This window comes from Staurois parvus, unplaced genomic scaffold, assembly GCF_062004578.1.
Source record: "Staurois parvus isolate SC_StPar_1 unplaced genomic scaffold, SC_StPar_1.0 ptg000336l, whole genome shotgun sequence".
NCBI lineage: Eukaryota > Metazoa > Chordata > Amphibia > Anura > Ranidae > Staurois > Staurois parvus.
Window position 1 is genome coordinate 210433 of NW_028318132.1, and position 21305 is coordinate 231737.

A 21305-nucleotide genomic window follows, 5' to 3' on the forward strand; every position below is an offset into this window, starting at 1 on the left:
CAATGCCCCATAGATTCTCTATGGGGTTCAGATCAGGCGAGTTTGCTGGCCAGTCAAGCACAGTAATCCCACGGTCATTGAACCAGGTTTTGGTGCTTTTGGCAGTGTGGGCAGGTGCCAAATCCTGCTGGAAAATGAAGTCAGCATCCCCATAAATCTCTTCTGCGGAAGGAAGCATGAAGTGCTCCAAAATCTCCTGGTAGATGGCTGCGTTGACCCTGGACTTAATGAAGCACAGTGGACCAACACCAGCAGACGACATGGCTCCCCAAATCAACACAGACTGTGGAAACTTCACACTGGACTTCAAGCATCTTGCAGTGTGTGCCTCTCCATTCTTCCTCCATACTCTGGGTCCTTGGTTTCCAAATGAGATGCAAAAGTTGCTCTCATCAGAAAAGAGGACTTTGGACCACTGAGCAACAGACCAGGTTTATTTTTCTATAGCCCAGGTAAGAAGCTTCTGACGTTGTTTGTTGTTCAGGAGCAGCTTGACATTTGAAGCCCATGTCCAGGATCCGTCTGTGTGTGGTGGCTCTTGATGCACTGACTCCAGCCTCAGTTCACTCCTTGTGAAAGTCTCCAACAATTTTTCCTGACAATCCTCTCCAGGCTGCGGTCATCCCTGCTGCTTGTGCACCTTTTTTCTTCCACACTTTTCCCTTCCACATAACTTTCTATAAATGTGATTTGATACAGCACTTTGGGAACATCCAACTTCTTTTGCAATTACCTTTTAAAGCTTTCCCTCCTTATGGAGGGTGTCAATGATGGTTTTCTGCACAACTGTCAGGTCAGCAGTCTTTCCCATGATTGTGATTCCTACTGAACCAGACTGAGAGACCATTTAAAGGCTCAGGAACCCTTTGCATGTGTTATTTTATTTATTTATTTCAGGTACTTATATAGCGCCGTCAATTTTACGCAGTGCTTTACACATATATATATTGTACATTCACATCAGTCCCTAACCCTCAAGGGGTGTACAATCTAAGGCTTAATTAGCTGATTAGAGTGGGACACTTTGAGCCTAGAATTTTTTTTTTTTTTTTTTTAAGTCCGCAAACGTGCAACTGTAACTGACACTTTGAGCCGAGAATATTGCACCTTTTCACAATATTCTGATTTTCTGAGATTGTGGATTTGGGGTTTTCATGAGCTGTAAGCCATAATCATCACAATTATGACAAATCACGGCTTGCATTATCTTGCGTTGCATGTAATGAGTCTATCTCATATATTAGTTTCACCTTTTAAGTTGCATTACTAAAATAAATGAAATTTTGCACGATATTCTAATTTTTTGAGTTTTACCTGTATACTATATCCCGGAATTGTAAATAGCTGCAGGCAATGCAGTATGCAGAAAATGCTTACATACAGTATGTGAAAGTATGTTAGAGGTTATAGCTCCACCTGCAGGCAGGATAGAAGACTGCATCATAGAAATATGCACTTCATTGTCATCCATTAAGTCTTAAACCTTCGAGTTACACTGCTGTCCATTGGAGGATTGGACAGTGGAAATAAAACAGTAGGCCAGCCCTGAGTATAATCCTCCTGCTACCCGGAAGTCTCCGTTTTTTTATGAGTGTCCTAAGAGGATGGACATTTTTTTTTTTTTTAGCTCTGCTAATTCAAGTCTTTCCCAATATTTTTTTCTAGCAGCTATTTTTTCTGTTCAGTTAAGATTCAGTTCCTTGTAGCTGATGCAGGTCTCTTCTCCTTATCACAGCTACCCAGTGCAGTTGCCTTCAGCCTTTGTTTTGCTCTTTCTGATACCAAGCCCCACTGAACTAAACATTGCATGTGAGACTGGAAATGACCCTTGGGCAACAGGGTTTGCCCAAGCACTGAACAGGTTCTGGCTATGTTAGCTGTGAAGCGCTTTCCAGGTCCAGAACTGTTAGCAATGAGTAGGCCATTCAGGCCAGGGATCAGGAGCCCCATCATTTCTATTGGCTACTAGGCATCTAATTTGTATGCTGTAAGACTGAGAGCTGATGTCATTCCACTGGGTGGAGTGTCTAGCACACATACTTTGCAGCCTCCTTCTTTCCAGACAGCATAGGTAAAGCATCTTCCCAATTCTGCTTCTGCTATAAGAGCCATGTGGAACTTTGACCCCTGACCTGTTCCTACTGCCCAGCTCTCTGGTCTTGAGTTTTTTTCTGTCAGCTAGCAGCTGTCCTGGTTCCATGAGTCATGAGGCATAGCCTTCTAGCTTGAACCTGTACATTGTTTACTGCATCTACAACTTGCTAGATGCTTTGGGAAAGTCTTGCTGTATCTAGTATACCCTGTACAGTCTATCAGTTTGGTGTTTGTATCATGTTGTCCTCTAGTGTTAAAGTCTAGCCTCTCTTTTGGTGTCCTATCATGTGAAATATCTGGAGCTGGTCAGGGACACTTACTGAATCAGGGTGTTCCTTCTTTAGCAAAATTTAGACTCTTTAATCTCAGCTTCATGCACTCCAGGCCAAGAGCTGTATGACCTTCCATTTCTGGTAGCTTCATTTGACACTGGATATAGACTTCCTGGCCTCCAAATTCAACTGGACTGGTTTGTATCTGGGTCCAGGGATTCACCAGCGGAAGCAGTAGATGCACTTGTAGCTCCAAGAAATAAGTGCAATCATATTATTTCCTTCCATGATGCTTCTTTTCTCTGACTCCTTTGCAGGATTGAGGTGGAAGGTATTCTGATGGTTCTCAAATTGATTGTCTCAAGGGCCAATTTACCAGCCTTTCTCTGTTGCTGTCTTTAATGGCATGGATGTTAAAGGCTAAGTAGTCTATATTCCACATAACATCATACATGGAAGGCATTTTTGCCTGGTTTGAGTTCAGGCTTTTCACCCCAGGAGTTTCTTTGTGGTACACCTCCTTTCTTTTCTGCAGGTGGGTCTTGACCATTTGGTCCTTAGTGCCATCAAGGGACAGAGCTCTGCAGTTGCCATTCTGTTTCAGAGACCCTTGGTTTCCAAGACTTTTGTGCAAGGAATTTTCCTTATGTCTCCTCCAGTCATATCCTCTTTACCTCTGCCCCCAGGTCTGTGAGGCATGATTTGGGTTTTCGGCATCAGGCTTCTGTTTCTCAGGTTTGTAAGGCTGCCAACTGGCCTTCTGTTCACTCATTCTCTACGCTTTATCATGTTGGCCTTTCTGCCTCATCTGATACCAGCTTCAGGTGTAAGGTCCATCAGGTGGCTCTTTAAACTGCAGCAAGTCACCCCCTCAGTTGGACCACATTGGATGTCCTGAAGATTTAGGACTTACTTTGTTCCCCTATGGGTGAGAAAGACGTATTCTCGTACTCACTGTAAAATCTTTTTTTGGAGCCCATTAAGGGACATAGGTTTCACTTCTCTGTGTTCATAATCATGCTCTTGGTACTTTCTTGCTACTAAACTGGGGCATGCCGGTAGTAGGAGAAACTAGCGTACAGTTTTTTGTTTGCCAGTGTTCAATCTTCCAGTAGGTGACAGGATATCTCAATGGTTTAAGACTTCCTGTGTCCCTCAGTGAACTCCAAAAAAGGATGTTATGATGAGTATACCAATCCCATTTTTAAAAATTTATCTGGAAAAAAAACTTTTTAAAAAAATTTTTATTTTTAGTCTTGTTCATACAAAAAAAAGGCAACACTGAGCTTTTAAATATTTATTAAATCCCCCTCAAAAAAGTAACAATAGGGCAAGACCACTATTGTCAGATTCTGAAGTGGCCCTTGCAATTCCTTTTGCTATCCTATCTAAAAGAATGTGTGCATAGAGGCTGTTGTGAGCTCTTTATTTCTCCATATCTTATGTCACAGCTCTATAGCAACCTTTAGACAGCAGCTGAGAAAACTCTGTGTAAAATTTGCCTTCAATTTGCCTTCAAAGCCTGCTTAGCCTGCCTGGATACAATGGCATTATCCATAGTCCTCTTTCTTGAGGTCAGATGAAAGAAGTGAAAGGAGGTAAAGTTAATATTTACACTGAGTTTTCACAAGTGCCATCTAGAAGTGGCTAGAGAGCTGTGACATGAAAAAAGGGGCAGAATAGAGCAGACAATAACCTCTAAGAACAGGTACTGTTAGGTTGAATAGGATAGTATAAAAAAATTACATGGGGTATATTTAATTCAAAACAGAAAATTCAGTCTTAAGATGCACACAGGTATTCCTGAAACATTTTTCACAACCACCTATCATATTCAGATATGTCAGGGAAGCTTTGAATGTGTTTAGTGATACAAGAAACAAAGTTATGCAATTTGTGCATCAGAAAGCATACTCTCGGTGAACCTGTGAGAACCTTTGTAAGGGCCAGGTCTAGGGGACGAAAGCGTGTTGCAAACTGGGAGGCATGGATGGAATAAATGGACTCGAAGTGCTGCTGCTCTCAAACCCCTGCCCCATCTTACTCAACATCCTGCATAACTCCTATGACACCCCCACCCTCTGCACCACCTCCAGAGCACTTTTCACAATCTAAAATTGTGAAAATCAGGCAGAGCAAGCAGCCAAGCATGGCAGAAATAATGGTCCAATTCTAGCATCTACAAGGCAGTGCCCCAGCAATGTGCACCAACCCCTGCTACAGAGACACAGGACTCTAGATCAGCAGCTTCTTCTAGCCCAGAACAAGAGAAAGATTGTGGTAAATGGTGCTTCTTAGTAAGAATTATTAATTATTTTCTTGTTGAATGTGTTTATTTACAAGTTTGTTCTCCTCATCTGTATCTGTAATCTTACACATATATTGTAATTTTACAGAGATTTGAAAAACTTTGCCGCTGTATTCTTAACAGTATGGAGTGTGAGAATGAGCCCAAGGTATGTATTCTATGTATTGATACTATCATGACACATTGTAGCTGATTTATTGGAACTTGAGAAAATAAAACATGTAGAAAATTGGAGTTGTTGTAAATGACAACCAGTCATATTTCTTTTTTCATTTTTTGGCAAAATTAAACAGTAGGCAACAGCTTTTGTTTTGTGCTTCTTTTCTGTTCTCTGTTTTTAATAAATCATTTCTTATGCCTGTGTTTAAAGTATATATGTCAGTCAGATTTCATCCCGGGGCTTTGTAAGGGTTTTCCCCCTCACTTTCTCTTTTGGGGACAGCGTTTACCAGACAAGAAGTGAGGGAAAATCTGCAACTGGGAAACAGATATTTAAAATTTGACAGTTCCATCTGCCAAAACGTACTTTTTAGCTTCACAATTGCAGCTCCTCTCTGGGTGGGGCATTCTTATATGAAGGATCCCATTCAATATATATTGTTTTCTTAAAGGACCCCATATCATTTGATTGCAGGGGGGTTTTGGAGCTGTCCACAATACCCCATATTTATACTCATGGTTATGGTTTGGGATGAGATGAGGCATATCATGAGATATGATGTAATCTCAAGATATCACCACATGTGGGAGGGAGGAAGACTGGATGAGTTGGGTAAATTACAGGGCTTTGAAGGCTGGTCCTCTAGAGCTGTTCTTTATATACACCAGCTATACAAGGATAATCCACTAAAATCCTTTTACGGATTTATGGAAGGAATTTAATATCCCTTATTGTAGATTTTCTCAGAATCTTCAGGTATGTCATGTGCTAGCTGTGCAAGGCAAGACGACAGTCCTTTCACTGATTCAAACCCCACTCATTGATCACTTATAGCTTCTACTACCAATAAGATAGGTCTTATTTCCTCATTATATCAATCTCTCTTGAGTGGCCTCCAGGGTACCGGGCAGACATGGCTTGTCTTTAAACATTTCTACGTTAGATGGAGAACATTGGAATACAACTCTAGAACTGGTCCCCTTGGTATCTATCCCTCCACACAGAGATTGTCACAACTCTTCCTTATACATAGAGCTTATAGAACGCCTCATAAGTTGTTTAAATGGCACCACAGAACAACCCTGAACTGCCCTCGCTGTGGAGAGGCTTCAGCAGATCTTCTGCATATGTTTTGGAAATGCCCCAAACTAGTACGATACTAGAGCATTGTTCTTGATACCATCAACCGGGCTTTTAAAGTGATGTTACCTAACGACTCCTTTGCATGCATATTAGGTATCTGGACGAGGAACTAAATGCTCCTCAGGTCAGAACTACTATTACTAGGCTCCTGTTCTTAGCATATAAATGCATTTTGTTAAAGTGGCTTGCATCTGCACCCCCTACATTTGAAGAGTGGAGGACAAATGTTAATTCTACCTTGTTGAAAGAGAAACACATTCTGAGACAGAGAGGAATTCCCTCTAAATGTAATAAGATTTGGGACACTTGGCTTCAGACTCTAGGTTTGCCCCCTTTAGCGCTTGCATCCATGTGTATACTACAATGTTAGTTGTTGTTTTTTGCCTTGACCCCTCCTTAGAGATACAGTTAGGTCCATATATATTTGGACACAGGCACAATTTTAGATTTTGTTTAGGCATTTACCAAAACATATTCAAGCTATAGTTATAGAATGGATATGGGCTGAAAGTGCACACTCTCAGGTTTAATTTGAGGGTATGTACATCAAATTGGAGGAAGGGTTTAGGAATTACAGATCTTAAGAGTAGCCATCCCCCCTTTTTCAAGGGACCAAAAGTAATTGGACAGTTGAATAAAAAGCTGTTTCATGGCCAGGTGTGGGCTACTCCTTCATTATTTTTTCATCAATTAAGCAGGTAAAAGCTCTGGAGTTGATTCTAAGTGTGGTATTTGCATTTGGAATCTGTAGCTGTGAACCTATATCATGCATTCAAATGAGGTGCCCATGCAAGTGAAACAGGCCATTGTAAGGCTTCAAAAATGAAACAAATCCATAAGAGAGATAGCAGCAACATTAGGAGTGGCTAAATCAACAGTTTGGTACATTCTGAGGAAAGAAGAACGCACTGGTGAGTTCAGCAACATAATAAGGCATGGACGTCCACGGAGGACAAAAGTGGTGGATGATCGCAGGATCCTCTGTATGGTAAAGAAAAACATTCACAACATCCAGACAAGTGAAGGACACTCTCCAGGAGGTGAGCGTATCATTGTCAAAGTCTACAATCAATAGAAGAATTCATGAGAGCAAATACAGAGGGTTCACCACAAGGTGCAAACCAGTCATAAGCCTGAAGAATAGAAAAGTCAGATTAGACTTTGCCAAAAAACATCTAAAAAAGCCAGACCAGTTCTGGAAAGCATTCTTTGAATGGATGAAACTAAGATGAATCTGTACCAGAATGACCGGAAGAAAAAAGTGTGGAGAAGGCTTGGAATAGCTCATGACCCAAAGCACATAATGTTATCTGTAAAACATGGTGGATGCAGTGTGATGGCATGGGCATGCATGGCTTCCAGTGGCACTGGGTCATTGGTGTTTATTGATGATGTTACAAAAGACAGAAGCAGCCGGATGAATTCTGCAGTGTTTAGAGATATACTGTCAGCCCAGATTCAGCCAAATGCAGCAAAGTTGATTGGATGGCGCTTCACAGCACAGATGGACAATGATCCAAAACACACTGCAAAAGCAACCCAGGAGCTTTTGAAGGAAAAGAAGTGGAATATTCTGCAATGGCCAAGTCAATCACCTGATCTCAACCCAATTGAGCATTCATTTCACTTGCTGAAGGCAAAACTAAAGTTGAAAACTTTAATAGAAAAGTATTTGGGAAAAAAAATCTGACTGATTCTAACACATCCCCAAAAAAGCATTTTTACTTCTGTGTTGCTGTCAGGAGGCGTTCCCCTCACTTCCTGTCCTGAGGAGAACATTTTTACTGGAAAGGTAGTTAGGAAACCTCTCCAACAGAGTCTCCATTGGCAGTAAAACACAACAGGAATTTTTTTTCAGCCAATGTTCAACATTTGAGTAAAAGTGATCTAGATGGCTCTAAAGCAGTCCGATCGCTTTTTATGGTCCTGGAAATGGGCTACTGTGGCTGGGGAAGCAGTGCTTGATTTGGGGGAGACATTTGGGGTCTTCTAGATCCCTGATGTCTCCATAAAGAGAATCTGTCACCTTGCCATGCTATCACTTAAGGGGGCTTGCTACCCCCCTTGTGATGGCAATAATGTTAAATAAAAGTGTTAAAAAATTAGATAAAGATAAAACAAACAAAAATAATAAAAAATGTAAAAGCCCCCTCCCCCAACAGTGATGCTTTCAGACTGTTCAGACTAGGATCTGAACCCACGTGTATATGTGCAGCTCTGTAGTAGGGGGAATGCCCTGTCTGCAGATGATTGACCAGTGTAGTTGACAGCTTTCTGACTGGCTTGCACAAGTGAGTTCAGATCCTAATCCAAACACACCATCACTGCTGTTAACTTGTATCTGAAGAGAAGCAGTTCTGGCCTACGCAAAAGCGCATAAACCCAGACCTTAAATCTTCCTCAGAATATAGCTGCTCCAATATTAGTTTCAAAATTCTTTTTAAAATGTGATGAGCTTGGGCTTATGTAAATAAGCAGCATTTTTTTTCTGCCAGAATTTGACAGGAAAAAAATGACTCAAATTTTACAATATATATACACATCTATATACACCCGTGTAATTACATTTTACTGGGCAGAATGTACATTTATTCTAACCATTGTAATACATTTACGCACATATGCGTGCATGCCGTGTTTTTCTGCTTAAACACTTCTCTCAGAACACGCATTTATTTTGTTTTTTTTTAACCTCTTTAAATACGCCTGTAAACGCATGGCCACAAAGGCAAACACAGAGGTGCTTTTACAGGTATAAAAGAAGAAAACACAGTATAAGCTGCATTTTTTAAGGTTTTTTTTTTTATGTTCTTAGCATGAGGCCTAGATTGTTTTAGTTAATGTTAAGATGTCCCCCAAATTTACACACACATAACAGAAAGGGATGAACAATGTAATACAATGATCCCTTTACAGAATGTACATTCTGTAACATTTTACTACAAGAAGAATATTTTCCATAAAATGGTACCGTTTAAATTTTTTATGAAAATCATATCAAGATTTTTGCTGTCGTTTTAGACTTTCAGATTGCAGAACATTAAACTCATAAATATTCTTTGTTGTTTCTATTTCTATATATTATAATGTTTGTATAAAGTATGTGTGCTGTACATATCAAAGTCATTCACTCACAGCAACAGCACAGCACACATTTATTCTTGTTCATTGTATCTAATAATAGATCTGTGTATTATACATGGTAAAGAGTCGTGTATGTATAGGTACTGTTAACCATTATTTGTCTTGTAGGTGTGGTTTGTGTCTCTTGCACTGTCCAAAGACCTTACACTTTTGTGGATAAAACAAATTAAAGACATCTTATGGATATGCTGTGAGTTTCTGAAGACACTGAAAGTGAGTCTTCTTGTCCTGAAATATATTTATACATTGCAAAACTACAACAGGGAGCTTTTGATGTGTGAGAGCATTTATCTATGAGATAATGATAGTTTTCTTAATCTTCTTTCAGCCGGACATCCTGCAGGACTCCAAAATGATCACTCTCTACCTCACCATGCTAGTCAACTTCACAGACACCTCCACCTGGAAGATATTTAGAGGGAAAGGTGTGTTTTCAGTTTTTAATAATGCTGCCACATACAATACTGGGTATTCTCTGGTAAAATATATAGGCTTAAAGCATTGATAGCCTAGTAAAAAAAAAAAGCCCAGCGTCAGCCCCATGGCTTAAAAATGCTAAAGGTTCCCTCTCTGCAAGTAGTAAGTGAAAGGGATGTGCATACCTCTAGTTTTCAGGTCTATTCACAGCATGGACTATTCACAACATATGAGCAAGTCAGGTCAGTAATTAAAGGATAAGTTCTCCTTCGGGAACTTGTTACATGTTACACCCGTTTTTAGCATATATATACTGACAGGTCTGGAGGTGACCTCTATGGCACCACTGATCTGCTTATTGCTGGTGCAATGCTTTACAGGCTCCTGCGACCATATTTAATAAATGCACCTTTTTTTACCTGCAAAAAAATGTGTATTTATTATTTTTGGTGAAAAGGTGAACTTATCCGTTACTGAATCTGAAGAATATATTAATCTGAAGAATATATTTAAAAAATATATATTTTTAAATATATATTTTATAAATATATTCAGATTTTTTTATGATTGCAACATGCTGTCAACAAGTGGTAAATGTAAAATATTCATATGCGACATTTCACGTTTACGTGACTAAAGCAAAACATGAATAACTATATGTTTTAGTCCTGAGCATAGTAATTTAAAGGGTAACTCCACTTTTGTGGGGAAAAAAAAAGCAAATGAAAATGAATGTAGCATATACAATTGAGATACAAGTCATATTGTAATTGAATGTTATTAAAAATTACCTTTCAAATTAAATGCAGTATGGCTACCTGGAGTCATTCTGTACCCAGATGGTGTTCGAAATGCCCCCCATGTCCTGCTTGAGTGATTGGCTTACTGATTTTCCAAGAAGTCTGCACTAAGTTACAAGTCAGATTCTGAGCATCCTCTGCAACAAAAATTTCATTTTTGGTGAGATACTCCAAAGGGAAGTCATGTCTAAAGGGATGCAAGCCCTGCACTTTCCTCATTAGAGCCCTACAGGTGCAGCAGCTAATAGAAAATTATGAAGTCACTCTCATACAGATTCACTTTGCAGATGGACACAAACAGCTATATTTTTGGGATTATAAAAGGATTCTGCAACAAAGTTTGTTAAAGTCCTTGTAATGTACATAGATCACCCAGAGTGGAATGTTTTTTGTCAGCAGAAGTGGAGTTTCTCTTTAACAAGGCATTCCCTGTAAAAGGTTATGTTACAGCATAAGTGAGCCATGGACGTAAAGGTTGAGAAATGTACGAAATATGAAAAACTATGTTTTATTCCTAGTCCTGTGTGTAGCAATCGAACAAGGCATTCCCTGTAAAAGATTGTTATGGTCTAAATGAGCCATGGAGGTGAAGGTTGGGCCCTGCAGATAAAACCTGAATCCGAGATGAAATCCTTATTTAGAACAAGCGTCCTGAGAGCAGCCAGAATTACTATGAACCCCCCTCACGTCAAAGTGTGTGTATAGTTGGGGCTCACACAATGAAATCTTTACTGGCTATACCCATATGGAAAAAAAATATATTTTAAAAATATTCCTCCCAAATATATTGACATATATTTGAAATGCTACAATTTTGGCCATAGTCAATATATTTTAAAATCTATTTCAATAAAAAAATATATATACTGCATGTTGAAATGCGTTTTTTTTACAAAATATATGAAAAATATTTTTAAAAATACATTTCAAATATACTGTATGTCTTTAAAAATACAAAACTACATGCTAAGCATGTGATTTGACTTGCATGTTTGCTAACGGCTCTGCTTTTGTTTTGCAGTGTAAATGCACTTGGAGTTAGCTAGCATTTTATTAAGATAATTTTTTAACAGTTGTAATCAATATGTATTTATTTCAGGAGAAAGCTTGAGACCAGCAATGAACCATATCTGTGCAAACATAATGGGTCACCTCAATCAGAAAGGCTTTTACTCAGTGTTACAGGTACTGAACCATAGCATAGACTAGTGTTTCTCAACTGCATAAAATGATGTACCTCTGTTTGCTAAAACTGCAAATGTTGTTATGGATTCACTGTGAGACTCAGAACTACCCCCTTGATTAACATGTACAGTTAGACGAGAACCTGTAAATATTACCGACTGATGAACTGGCCCTGAAATGACTTGGATCAGCATAGATCTTCAATGTCTTTCTCCCAGATAAATTAGCACTTATCAATCAGTGCTTCAGAAGTATACCTAAGGGGGAATAAGTCGACGTTTGCAGTTTCAAACTAGCTGTAGCATTCATCTCTTTTTGTGGTTTTCCTTAAGATCAATCATAGGCTTTGAGCTATGACCGGCTATGGCTTAAATTTTTAAATCTAATTTGGTTGAAAACCACTTTCACTGGTTTTTTTTTTTGTGAAAAGTAAGATCCTTGTTCTGGTTTGTTTGCTTTGTAAAATGAGTCTTTTGTGTCTTTAAGAAAATGTAATTTCTTTCTTGTCCATTGAGGGACACGCAATCCTAAACGTTTGGATTATAATGTCCCTGAGCAGGATTGGACACTGGCAAGCAAAAACTGTAGGCCAGTCCAGGATAAAATTTTCCTACTACCAGTATGCTTCAGTTTTCTTTTCCTAGTGTCCTGGAAGGAAGCTTTTCTTCAGCTGCTGTTTTTAGGACTAACCAATTTTTTTGAAACCACTTTTTTAGTTTTTCAATTTTCTTTCTTCTATTAAAACTGCTGGAGCTGTGTCGCTTTGATTGAATCTATCTGGCACATTCATACCCGGCCTGGATTTTGGTGTACTGTGTCCGGTCCCTGCTGGAATGGACCTTGCTAGAATAACCTGGATGTGACATTCAGGCATTCACTGGGTTCCACATGGGGTACTTTCCGGTCTTCGTTCTTGTAAGTTAGCTGTAAAGTGCTTTCCAAGTCCAGATTTGCTGGCATTGTCTCATTACTTGCCCTGTCTCTGAAGATATAAATTGTGAGTGAGCTGGTTAGGCTGAGCATTGGGAGCTTCTTCATTTGTATAATTTTGGGTACCTTTAACCCTGTTCTGTGCTTTGGAAAGAGTTAAGGCTCTGGGACTGAGAGATGACACCATCTGCTGGGTGTTGACACCATCTGTGAGTGAGCTTCTTGCTTTCTTCCCACCCTTATACAGCATTGAGGACGCATCTCCTTTCAGCTGATTATAGCTGTTTGAGTTTTGGGAGTATCTGAGGACTTTCCTCCTACCTTGATCCTGTACTTTGCCTTACCGCTGTGTGGTTACAAAATGTCTAATTCTAGATAGGCGAAGTTGAGAGTAGAGTCCTGCTGTTTCGGTTGATTCAGCTCACTTCAATGGCTCCAGGGATACGTGCCTACCGACACTGCTAAAGTCTGGAGTGATATTGCCTTCTGCTTTTGAAGTCTATTCCATCTTCTGTGTCCTCTTTAGCTTAATCAGATGTTGCTGAGGTTTTTACAATGGTCGAGCAAACCTTTAAGGCCAAATAACCAAGTTTTTTACTGACTTTGATTGCAGGGGCTACAATTGTGCCCTTCGCGGATTTTGTGTCTGATTTACCTTCAGCCTTACGGCTTCTAAGCCATGAGCTGCAGTGACTTTGTCTAATTGTGAGTAGCGCCAGTCCTTGACTGATCAGATTACCCATGAGGACTCAGTCTACTGCATTTACTACCCAAAGCCTTTTTGGCTCTCGATTAATGCAGTATGCACCACTCTGAAACTAGAGGATCAGCCTGTTGCTTTCCACAACATTGGAATAACAGAGCTGTCTCAAGCCTTGAGTCATTTCAAACTTTTAACACCATAAAGACTTTCCCTTTGCACCTTACTTCTCTGACTATTTGTAGAGTGGAAGCATCTTGATAAGTAATTTGCTTCATCCAAACACTTTTCTGCCTTGTATCTGTTTAGTGATAATTTTGTACAGAGTTTGTCCATTCATAACCTATGTTCACACCTAAGTGCTCTCCGCAGCGTTTTGCAAAAACGCACTACAGTCCATTTAACATGATTTCCTATGGGACACGTTCACATCGTCGCGTTTTCACCCAGTGCATTTTTTGGAAAGGGTCAGGGACTTTTTTTAACTCAAAAAGTTGCGTTTTTGGTTCTATAGACTTAAATGGAAATGCTGCAGAAAAGCATGTAGTGCATTTTTGCTGCACTTTGCATTTCAAATCTGCCTAGCAACAAGAATAAAAAATTGAAAAATGCAAAACGTGGCAAAAACGCAAGTGCAAAAAATGCAAAACGCACTGCAGAAATGGCTCAAATGCAAACTGCATAGGTGTGAACCTAGCCTTACTGTGGATTCAGCCATGTCCTGCTTTAACAAGACGCTTCCTGTTCCAGTACAGCATGTGCGTATTTTCAAGAATCCAACCAATAACACCTTTTTGGAGCTCTGTTTGGAGGTCCTGCCCTTCGCCCTATCCTGGCTTTATTTGTGACAGTTTACAGGAGGCCTCTCACTTCAATTCCTGCACATGTCCCATGTTTGACCAAAGTGCTGGGGTGCTGAACCCTTGTGTAAAATAAACTTCTGATCTGCATAGCCTTCGAGGGACAATGTCTCTTCGGCTTAATATTATTATCAGGGATATTGCTGGTGGCAAAAGCACCCATCTGCCTCTTTGGGAGAAGCCTAATGGATAGACTGCAAAATCTTCTTCCTCTCTGAATGTTAAGAAACATCCCTTTCCTTTTCTTCACTTCATCAACCTTCACGTCTGGATCTCCCAAGCTTGGCTCCCAGTCCACCCACAAGGTCTTTCAAAGTCTGTCAAATCTTCAGACCAGCCTTCCTCTGCATGAAGGTGTGCCCCCACTTTCCAGAGTTTTTTTTGTTAACCTTTGTGGTTGATTGGACAGCTTGTATCTCAGATACTTGTGTGCAGGAGGTGGTATCCCAGGACTATAAACTGGAGTTTCATCCCTGCCCCCTACTCGGTTTAAGGTTCAGATTCAACCTCTCCATTCTAGGAGTCATTCAACTCTCTGCTTTTGCATGAAAGTCATAAGCCTAATGGTAGCCAATTTTAATGGTAGCCTCCTTCAAGAAAGTTCCATTTGGCCAGTTTCACTCCAATATCAGAACATTCTGTTGTTGTGGGACAAGCTGATAAAATCTCTGGTAAGACCGGTTCATTTGTTGCAAAGGACCAGGTTGCTTCTGGTGCGGTGGCTTGGGAATTTGGTTCTGTATTCGGGGAAGCAGTTTCACAGTTCATCTTTGTTAGCCATGTATATTCCAGATGTAGATGTATATTCCAGATGTAGACAATTAGCAGGCAGGCTTCCACAGCTGGCAATGCCTGGACCCAGAAGAGTGGTCCCTACACCTGGAAATGTTCCCAGAACCCAAGTTGAAGGGACGACATCTTGGCTTCCAAGTTCAACAACACACTAAACAGGTTTGTCTTTAGGTACAGGAATCCTTTAGCAGAAGCAGTGGATGCCCTGGTGGCTTTGTGGGATCAGTATAACTTGAGTTATGCCTTTCATGCCCTGAGATTTCTTCCTCATCTGCTTTGCAGAATTGAGATAGAGGCATTCTAGTAATCCTCATTGCTCCAGACTGTTGCATGCAGATGTGGTACCTTGATGCTCCATGGGCACTACCAGATTATCAGGATCTTCTTTCCCACTGACTTTAACGGCATTGCTGTTAAAGCCCATCTTCTGAGGGACAGGAGCCTGTCTGAGTCTGTGATTTATATGATGCTAAAAGAGGCAAAGTATATTTTCCCAAGATCTATCATCTGACATGAAAGGTATACTTCACTTAGTGAGTCTGAGGGCATCCACCTCGGTTGTTTATCCATGTGACAAATCCTCTTCTTCCTAGTTAATTAAAGGGGAGGGTTAGGGACAGTCATGTAATGCCTAATCTTCATGTTTGAAACTGAAATCCAATTAATAAAAAGGATGGGCGAAGGACAGTCAGACAGGATAGGAATGGGCTTTAAGGAGCTCAGTTTTCAGTGAAATCAGACTAAGCATTTTCAATACAGAACAGGAACCTGTACAACTGTGCAAGACTGAAGGAAAAGCTGGAGTTCCGATTTAAACTTGTCATTAAAATTCCAATGCATAACATTTATTTAATTTGGTTGTGTGATTTCACATGTAAACCTTTGTAGGTAATTGAAACCATACTCTAGAAAACAAAATGATATATGGATTGATCCTTACAGATTCTTCTCACTAATGGCCTGGCACGATCACGCCCATCTCTCTCCAAAGCCACTTTAACAGCCTTATTTTCACTAGCATTGCGGTAAGATTGATGCATTTCTTGTGTTTTTTGTCAAGTGTTTACTAGAGGTGAAACTAGACATTTATTAGTACCTGTGGTCACGTCTACAAAATATTAAAGTGGTTCTTCATCCTAGGAAGAAGGGTGAAACCATTCCAACACTTTAGAGAACACTGAGAATCTTTGAGTTTGAGGTTAGTGGAGTTTGTAAATGCTTCTCTCCTGCGAGCAGTGCTCTCCAGATTTAGAACCTGCAGCTAGGTTCTGTGCATTGACATCATCAAAGTCACTGCCTTTTAGACACTGGGAGAGAGGAAAAAAAGTTGGCTGCAGATTTTGGAATCAAATTCCACCTTGAATTGCAGCCAAAGTATTGAGTGGATCAACAGGTGGGCAGTAATTAGACTGTTCAATATCCCCCCGCCCCTATTCTCTCTATCCCTCAGCTGTTTGTACACTATCCAGTCCATTCCCCACTATCTTCCGATTGTCAGTGCCACCCAATCTCTTTATTTAGTTTTAGGAAAGCGTGGGGTTGATTTACTAAAGCTGGAGAGTGCAAAATCTGGTGCAGCTCTGCATAGAAACCAATCGGCTCCCAGGTATTTTTGTGAAAGCTTAACTGAACAAGCTGAAGTTCAAAGCTGATTGGCTACCATGCACAGCTGCACCAGATTTTTCACTTTCCAGTTTTAGTAAATCAACCGCATTATATTTTATATTTAAAAGGCAACCTAGACGGTATTAAGTTGATGCAATAGTAATAATATTTTGAAGAATTAATTTTGTTCAGCTAGTTATGCAACAATTTGCCACTGGGGCCTGAACTTAAGCCCATTAATCTAAAGCTGGCCATAGATGGATCAAAATGTGGTCAGTTCAGGAGGGACTGGTTGAACTTCGATCCATCTATGGCAGTTCCTTGTCTTGTTGGAAAGTTTTGCCTCAATCAGTGCATGCAACCACAGAAAAGTATAAATGAGACTAATGTTGACATTATATTCCAGTCCTATTATCTGTCTGCCTGTCTATCTACTGTATGTATCTTAAACTCTCTTAAAAGAGAAGTATTGCTCTCCTGTGATCCAGAATCAGTCGACAGTAGGCTATAGCCCGTTGTTAGCTAATGTGACGTAACTGCTCCAAGCGCTAGAAAGAACTTGGCCATTTTGTTGAGATCCATCCAGCTACCTGATTGACCACTGGCTTCACTCTCCAGCCAGGCGCCCCAGTGAGCACTGGATGAGCACACTGGAGTGTGGTGACTGACAATTACTGCTATCTGCTCTGAGAAAACCAAGAACTGAGAGATCATTGGTCATGCGATCGCTCAGTTTTTGGTCATAGAGCCAACATGGGACAGCTGCAGCATCACATCGATGTTGCAGCATAGAGGTGAGTATGTGTGATTGTTTGTTTGTTTTTTTGGTTTTTTTTTTGCAACCTCATATTTCTCTTTTAATTGCCATGGTAACATTTTTATGTTTGCTCTTTTCTAGTCCTGTAGTGGTTGCTCAGTTTTCTGACAATCTCCTCCGTTCATTCCTGATCCACATAATGTCGGTACCAGCTCTGATTGCACACCTCACTATCCTCACTCCAGATGTAAGTCCTACTTGCAAACAGAAAATGTATACTTTAAAAATAAAGTGATACTTACTTTTGTTTGTTTTTCATTTTAGCGGATGGCTGTAATAGAATCTAATGGACTCTTTCATAAATTCATTTTGTTCATGAGTCGGGAAGAGCAGTGCAGAGATGTATCTGTGTGTCTGGAAGGAAGCCACACTCTTTGCTTGCTAGGTAATGTCATTTGACATAAGCCAGTAACTGTATTCTCCTAGGGAGCATGCACTATCTCCTGTTAATTTTTTTGTTGGTCCGTTCCCTACTTTCAACTTTCACTATGACTTTGCCACACTCCAATTCTGTGGCCCATCTCTTCTACTGTTCTTCAATGTTAAATATAACTAAAGGCAAAATCTTTTGTTTAGTTTTGGATAGAGTGGAGAGAGATTAGATTACCTATGGGTTTTTATTGCTGTCTGTTTCCCCTGTTAGGGAGATTCACCCTCTCTATTCGTCCTGTTTACCATTATCATTGAAAGTGAAGCTCATTCTTGTTCATATGTTCTGCTTTTTTTTCTGACTAAAAGCCAATTGTTTAAAAAAAAGAAAGAAAGTGAAAGTAAAAGAAAATCCCACATTTTGGGTTGCCCCAGAAAAGTAATAAAGGGGGAATCTTCTAATGTGTACACTAGTTCCGATGACCTGGGGGTTCCCTGGAAATTCACTTACCGTGTTTCTCCGAAAATAAGACACTGTCTTATATTGTTTTTGGCTCAAAAAAACACACTAGGTCTTATTTTCGGGGTAGGTCTAATTTTTTTAAATGTCCAGGTGTGGACAGGAGGTGCAGAGGTGAGCTGCAGGAAGTTGTGGATGAAGGTTACTATGGAGAGGGCTGGCTGATGACAGTTGTGAGCTGCAGTCAGGTGTTGCAGGGGTGACTTGACAGGTGAGTTTCAGACAGGGTTCAAATATGAGCCACAGACGGTGAAGGGGTGAGTTGCAGATGGGGAATGCACAGAGGTGAGCTGTGACCAGGGGGTGCAGAGCTGAGCTGTGGCCAGGGGATGCAGAGCTGAGCTGTGGCTGGAGGGGTGCAAAGGTGGGTTGCAACTCAGCTCACCTCTGCCCCCCCCCCAACCGTAGCTCACCTGTGCACCCTGTCTGCAACTCACCTGACTCAATTTACCTCTGCAACACCTGACTGCAGCTCACCTTTGCACATCCCCCCCCCCCTCCCCCTCCACTGCCCTCATATGGTTAGCTAGCTTTGCAAAACACAGCTGTCAGCAGCCGGCCCCTCTCTATAGTAACTCCCATTTCGGGTCCTATCTTCCCACACAGTGCACCAAGTGCACTTACTCACCGCTCTACCTCTTCCCCACTGGCCAGTGATCACCCCTGGGGCATTGGCTTCCATGCGTTAGGCTGCAGGAGGAGATGCCCCACCCCTAAACACACTGCACACTGCACCCGCAGATATCTGTTCCTTCCCTGTCCCATAGTGAGTACAGAGGTAGGGAGGTTCTGTGGGAGCGGATGGTGCTGTCACTTCAGCTGCGCTTCTGTGTTTATAAGAGACAGTAGATATGGGTGTGCGTAGGGCCGGTGGTGGAATGGCGTTCCGCCATGTTCCAGCTGAAAAAAAGCCCTGATCACAACTAGATCTTATTTTCAGGGTAGGTCTTATACTTTAGCAATTCCCAAAAATAGCACTAGGTCTTATTTTTGGGGTAGGTCTTATTTTAGGGGAAACGGTATTTTGCAGGGATTTCCTCTCACTTCCTGTTTTGGCTATGGGACAGGAAGAGAAAGTAAATCTTCCCAATGGAACAAAGAAGGGGAAAAAAAACTTACAGGGGTTATAATGTGAATGGAAATATATTTATTCCCTTAGCACTCCTTCCTTCTCCATATAGCAGTGTCTAGATGCCAGCTCATTGTAACTCAATTGTCCTATCTGTGGCTTTTTCTCCCATTAGGTAATGGGTGCCTTTTTGTGTCCTTTGAAGCTTTGCAGCTGTGTGGTTTTCTATTTTCATGTAGCTTTTTTTTCCTACCGTGTTGTGCTTAGTGTTTACTTACATCATTCTGTATCTATATTCCCCTGGCCCATGCATTTTTACAGACTTTTTCAGGTTCTCTTCTGTACCAGCTTGCTGTGTGCTTTTACCTTCATTCTCTGGTATTCCTCTTTGTGCAATCAGAGGTTTCCTACTCCAGCTATCTATCTTCCTTGCTGTCTTTTTACCTTTTGTTCCAACATCTCAAAACTTAATTTATTATTTTTCAAACACAAATTATTACCCATTTTTTGGTTGTGCCATAAAAACAGATGTGCAGCATGTCAAGCCTTAAAATTGTGTGCGCCCTTGAACTGGTAACAAACTTAGGTATCTAAAATTACACTTTAAACGTTCCTACAGGTCATCAGCTTAGTGTTAACCATAGATAGTGGTTTTAGAATTATTGCTCTCATTTTGGCATGTGTGGCAATATGTAACATATGTAGTCTAATCAGTGCTTTAAAATGTAGGTGCCAACACTGCATGCTTTTGTGATCATATTTATGAGGGGAAGAGGGTTGTTTAAGTACTTGGGTGCAACTAATTTATTACACTTTTTTTCTTTTTTACTTAACTTAGCCCCTATGTGATAGCATTTTGTTGTGACAGGTTCCCTGACCCTTGAAGTCTCCCCTACTCACAGATCCTGTGCTAACCATAAGTGATGGTAATATACGTTGCTTCCAGGTTTATTCTGGCTAGACGTTCGCTGATCTCACTCTCTCCCCTCTACCCAGCAACACACGCCAGGCCGGCCTTGGAGCGCAGGTGGGATAGCGGAGTCTGGGAGGGTCACACTGGAGCGGAAGTGCATGGTTTTTGGGTTCCATGAAACGTATACACTGTTCATAGCAGCCAAAACCTCATGCCCCTGCTAATGTGAGCCTTACATCAGTGGAAGCAAAAGCGTTAAACTATAACCACAACTGTTTTCCTTCTATCCTGCAAATTAATTTTAGGAAGATCAGGTCACTTTCCCAAAAAGTCCTTTGTTGGACCACACCCTGTATTTTTTTTATCCTATTCTTTTGACATCTTTCTTTAGCTCCCATACCTTTCTCCAGCTCCCCACAGCAAAATCTTCACACCCTGAAGTTTTATAACCAATCCTTCTGGCATTTTTCTTCAGTACCTATATATTTCTTCAGCCGTCCAGCATATTCTTCAGTTTAGCTGTCATCAGCTAAATTGTTTTTAGGTCAGAAGAAGCCCTGTGTTCTTCCCCACACTTGCTATTGTGTCCTTCCCTGTGTGGTCCTGTGCTGGGCTACACTCTGCAGTCTAATGTCCAACATCTTCCTTCTTTACCCGTATTTTTCTTCAACCCTCAAAGCATCTCATAATCTCCAAATCCACAACAATGTTGTCAGCTGATTTGTCTTCAGGTCAGAAGCAGCTCTTGTCTTATGTGTGTTTCAGTCATCTGCAGCCCATCCTTACTTTTTCTTTGTTGATTTAACCTGCTTTCATTTCTGGTCCAATACCATGCAGTGCTCTCCTTCAGCTTCCTTCTGCTCACGTCATGACCATTTGGATGTAATGTGATTGCAGCACTCCTCTGCTGTTGTTCTCCTGAGACTCTCCTCTGTACAATATGCTGTCCACTCTCACTCCTGCTCCTTCTGTAGCTATTATTAGACCATTTAGTGCTCTTTGCTTATATGTCTGTTTTTAACAATATTGAGTTGTTCTTCTGTACTTCTATAGCCCTGGCTTACAATGAGTTCACTTTTTGTGTGTGTCTGTTAACTCTGCTTCCATCTTTTTCTGCGATTAGCTTTTTTATTCTCCTGTCAATACCACTGTCCCTTGTTCTGCCCCAAGTAATCATTCTGGATTAAAGAACCATAAATCGGCGTAA

The 21305-nt window shown here is 40.8% G+C and overlaps 1 protein-coding gene across 1 annotated transcript in view; it reads left to right on the forward strand.

Moving 5' to 3' along the window:
• UBE3B (ubiquitin protein ligase E3B) overlaps window positions 1-21305 on the forward strand; it is a 58291-nt gene that overhangs the window by 6679 nt on the left and 30307 nt on the right. The window contains exons 5-11 of the mRNA XM_089684089.1: window positions 4763-4822; window positions 9230-9334; window positions 9450-9546; window positions 11438-11523; window positions 15748-15830; window positions 17309-17414; window positions 17492-17612. Of these exons, the coding sequence (XP_089540215.1) occupies window positions 4763-4822; window positions 9230-9334; window positions 9450-9546; window positions 11438-11523; window positions 15748-15830; window positions 17309-17414; window positions 17492-17612 (658 nt within the window). The remainder of the gene's footprint in view (window positions 1-4762; window positions 4823-9229; window positions 9335-9449; window positions 9547-11437; window positions 11524-15747; window positions 15831-17308; window positions 17415-17491; window positions 17613-21305) is intronic.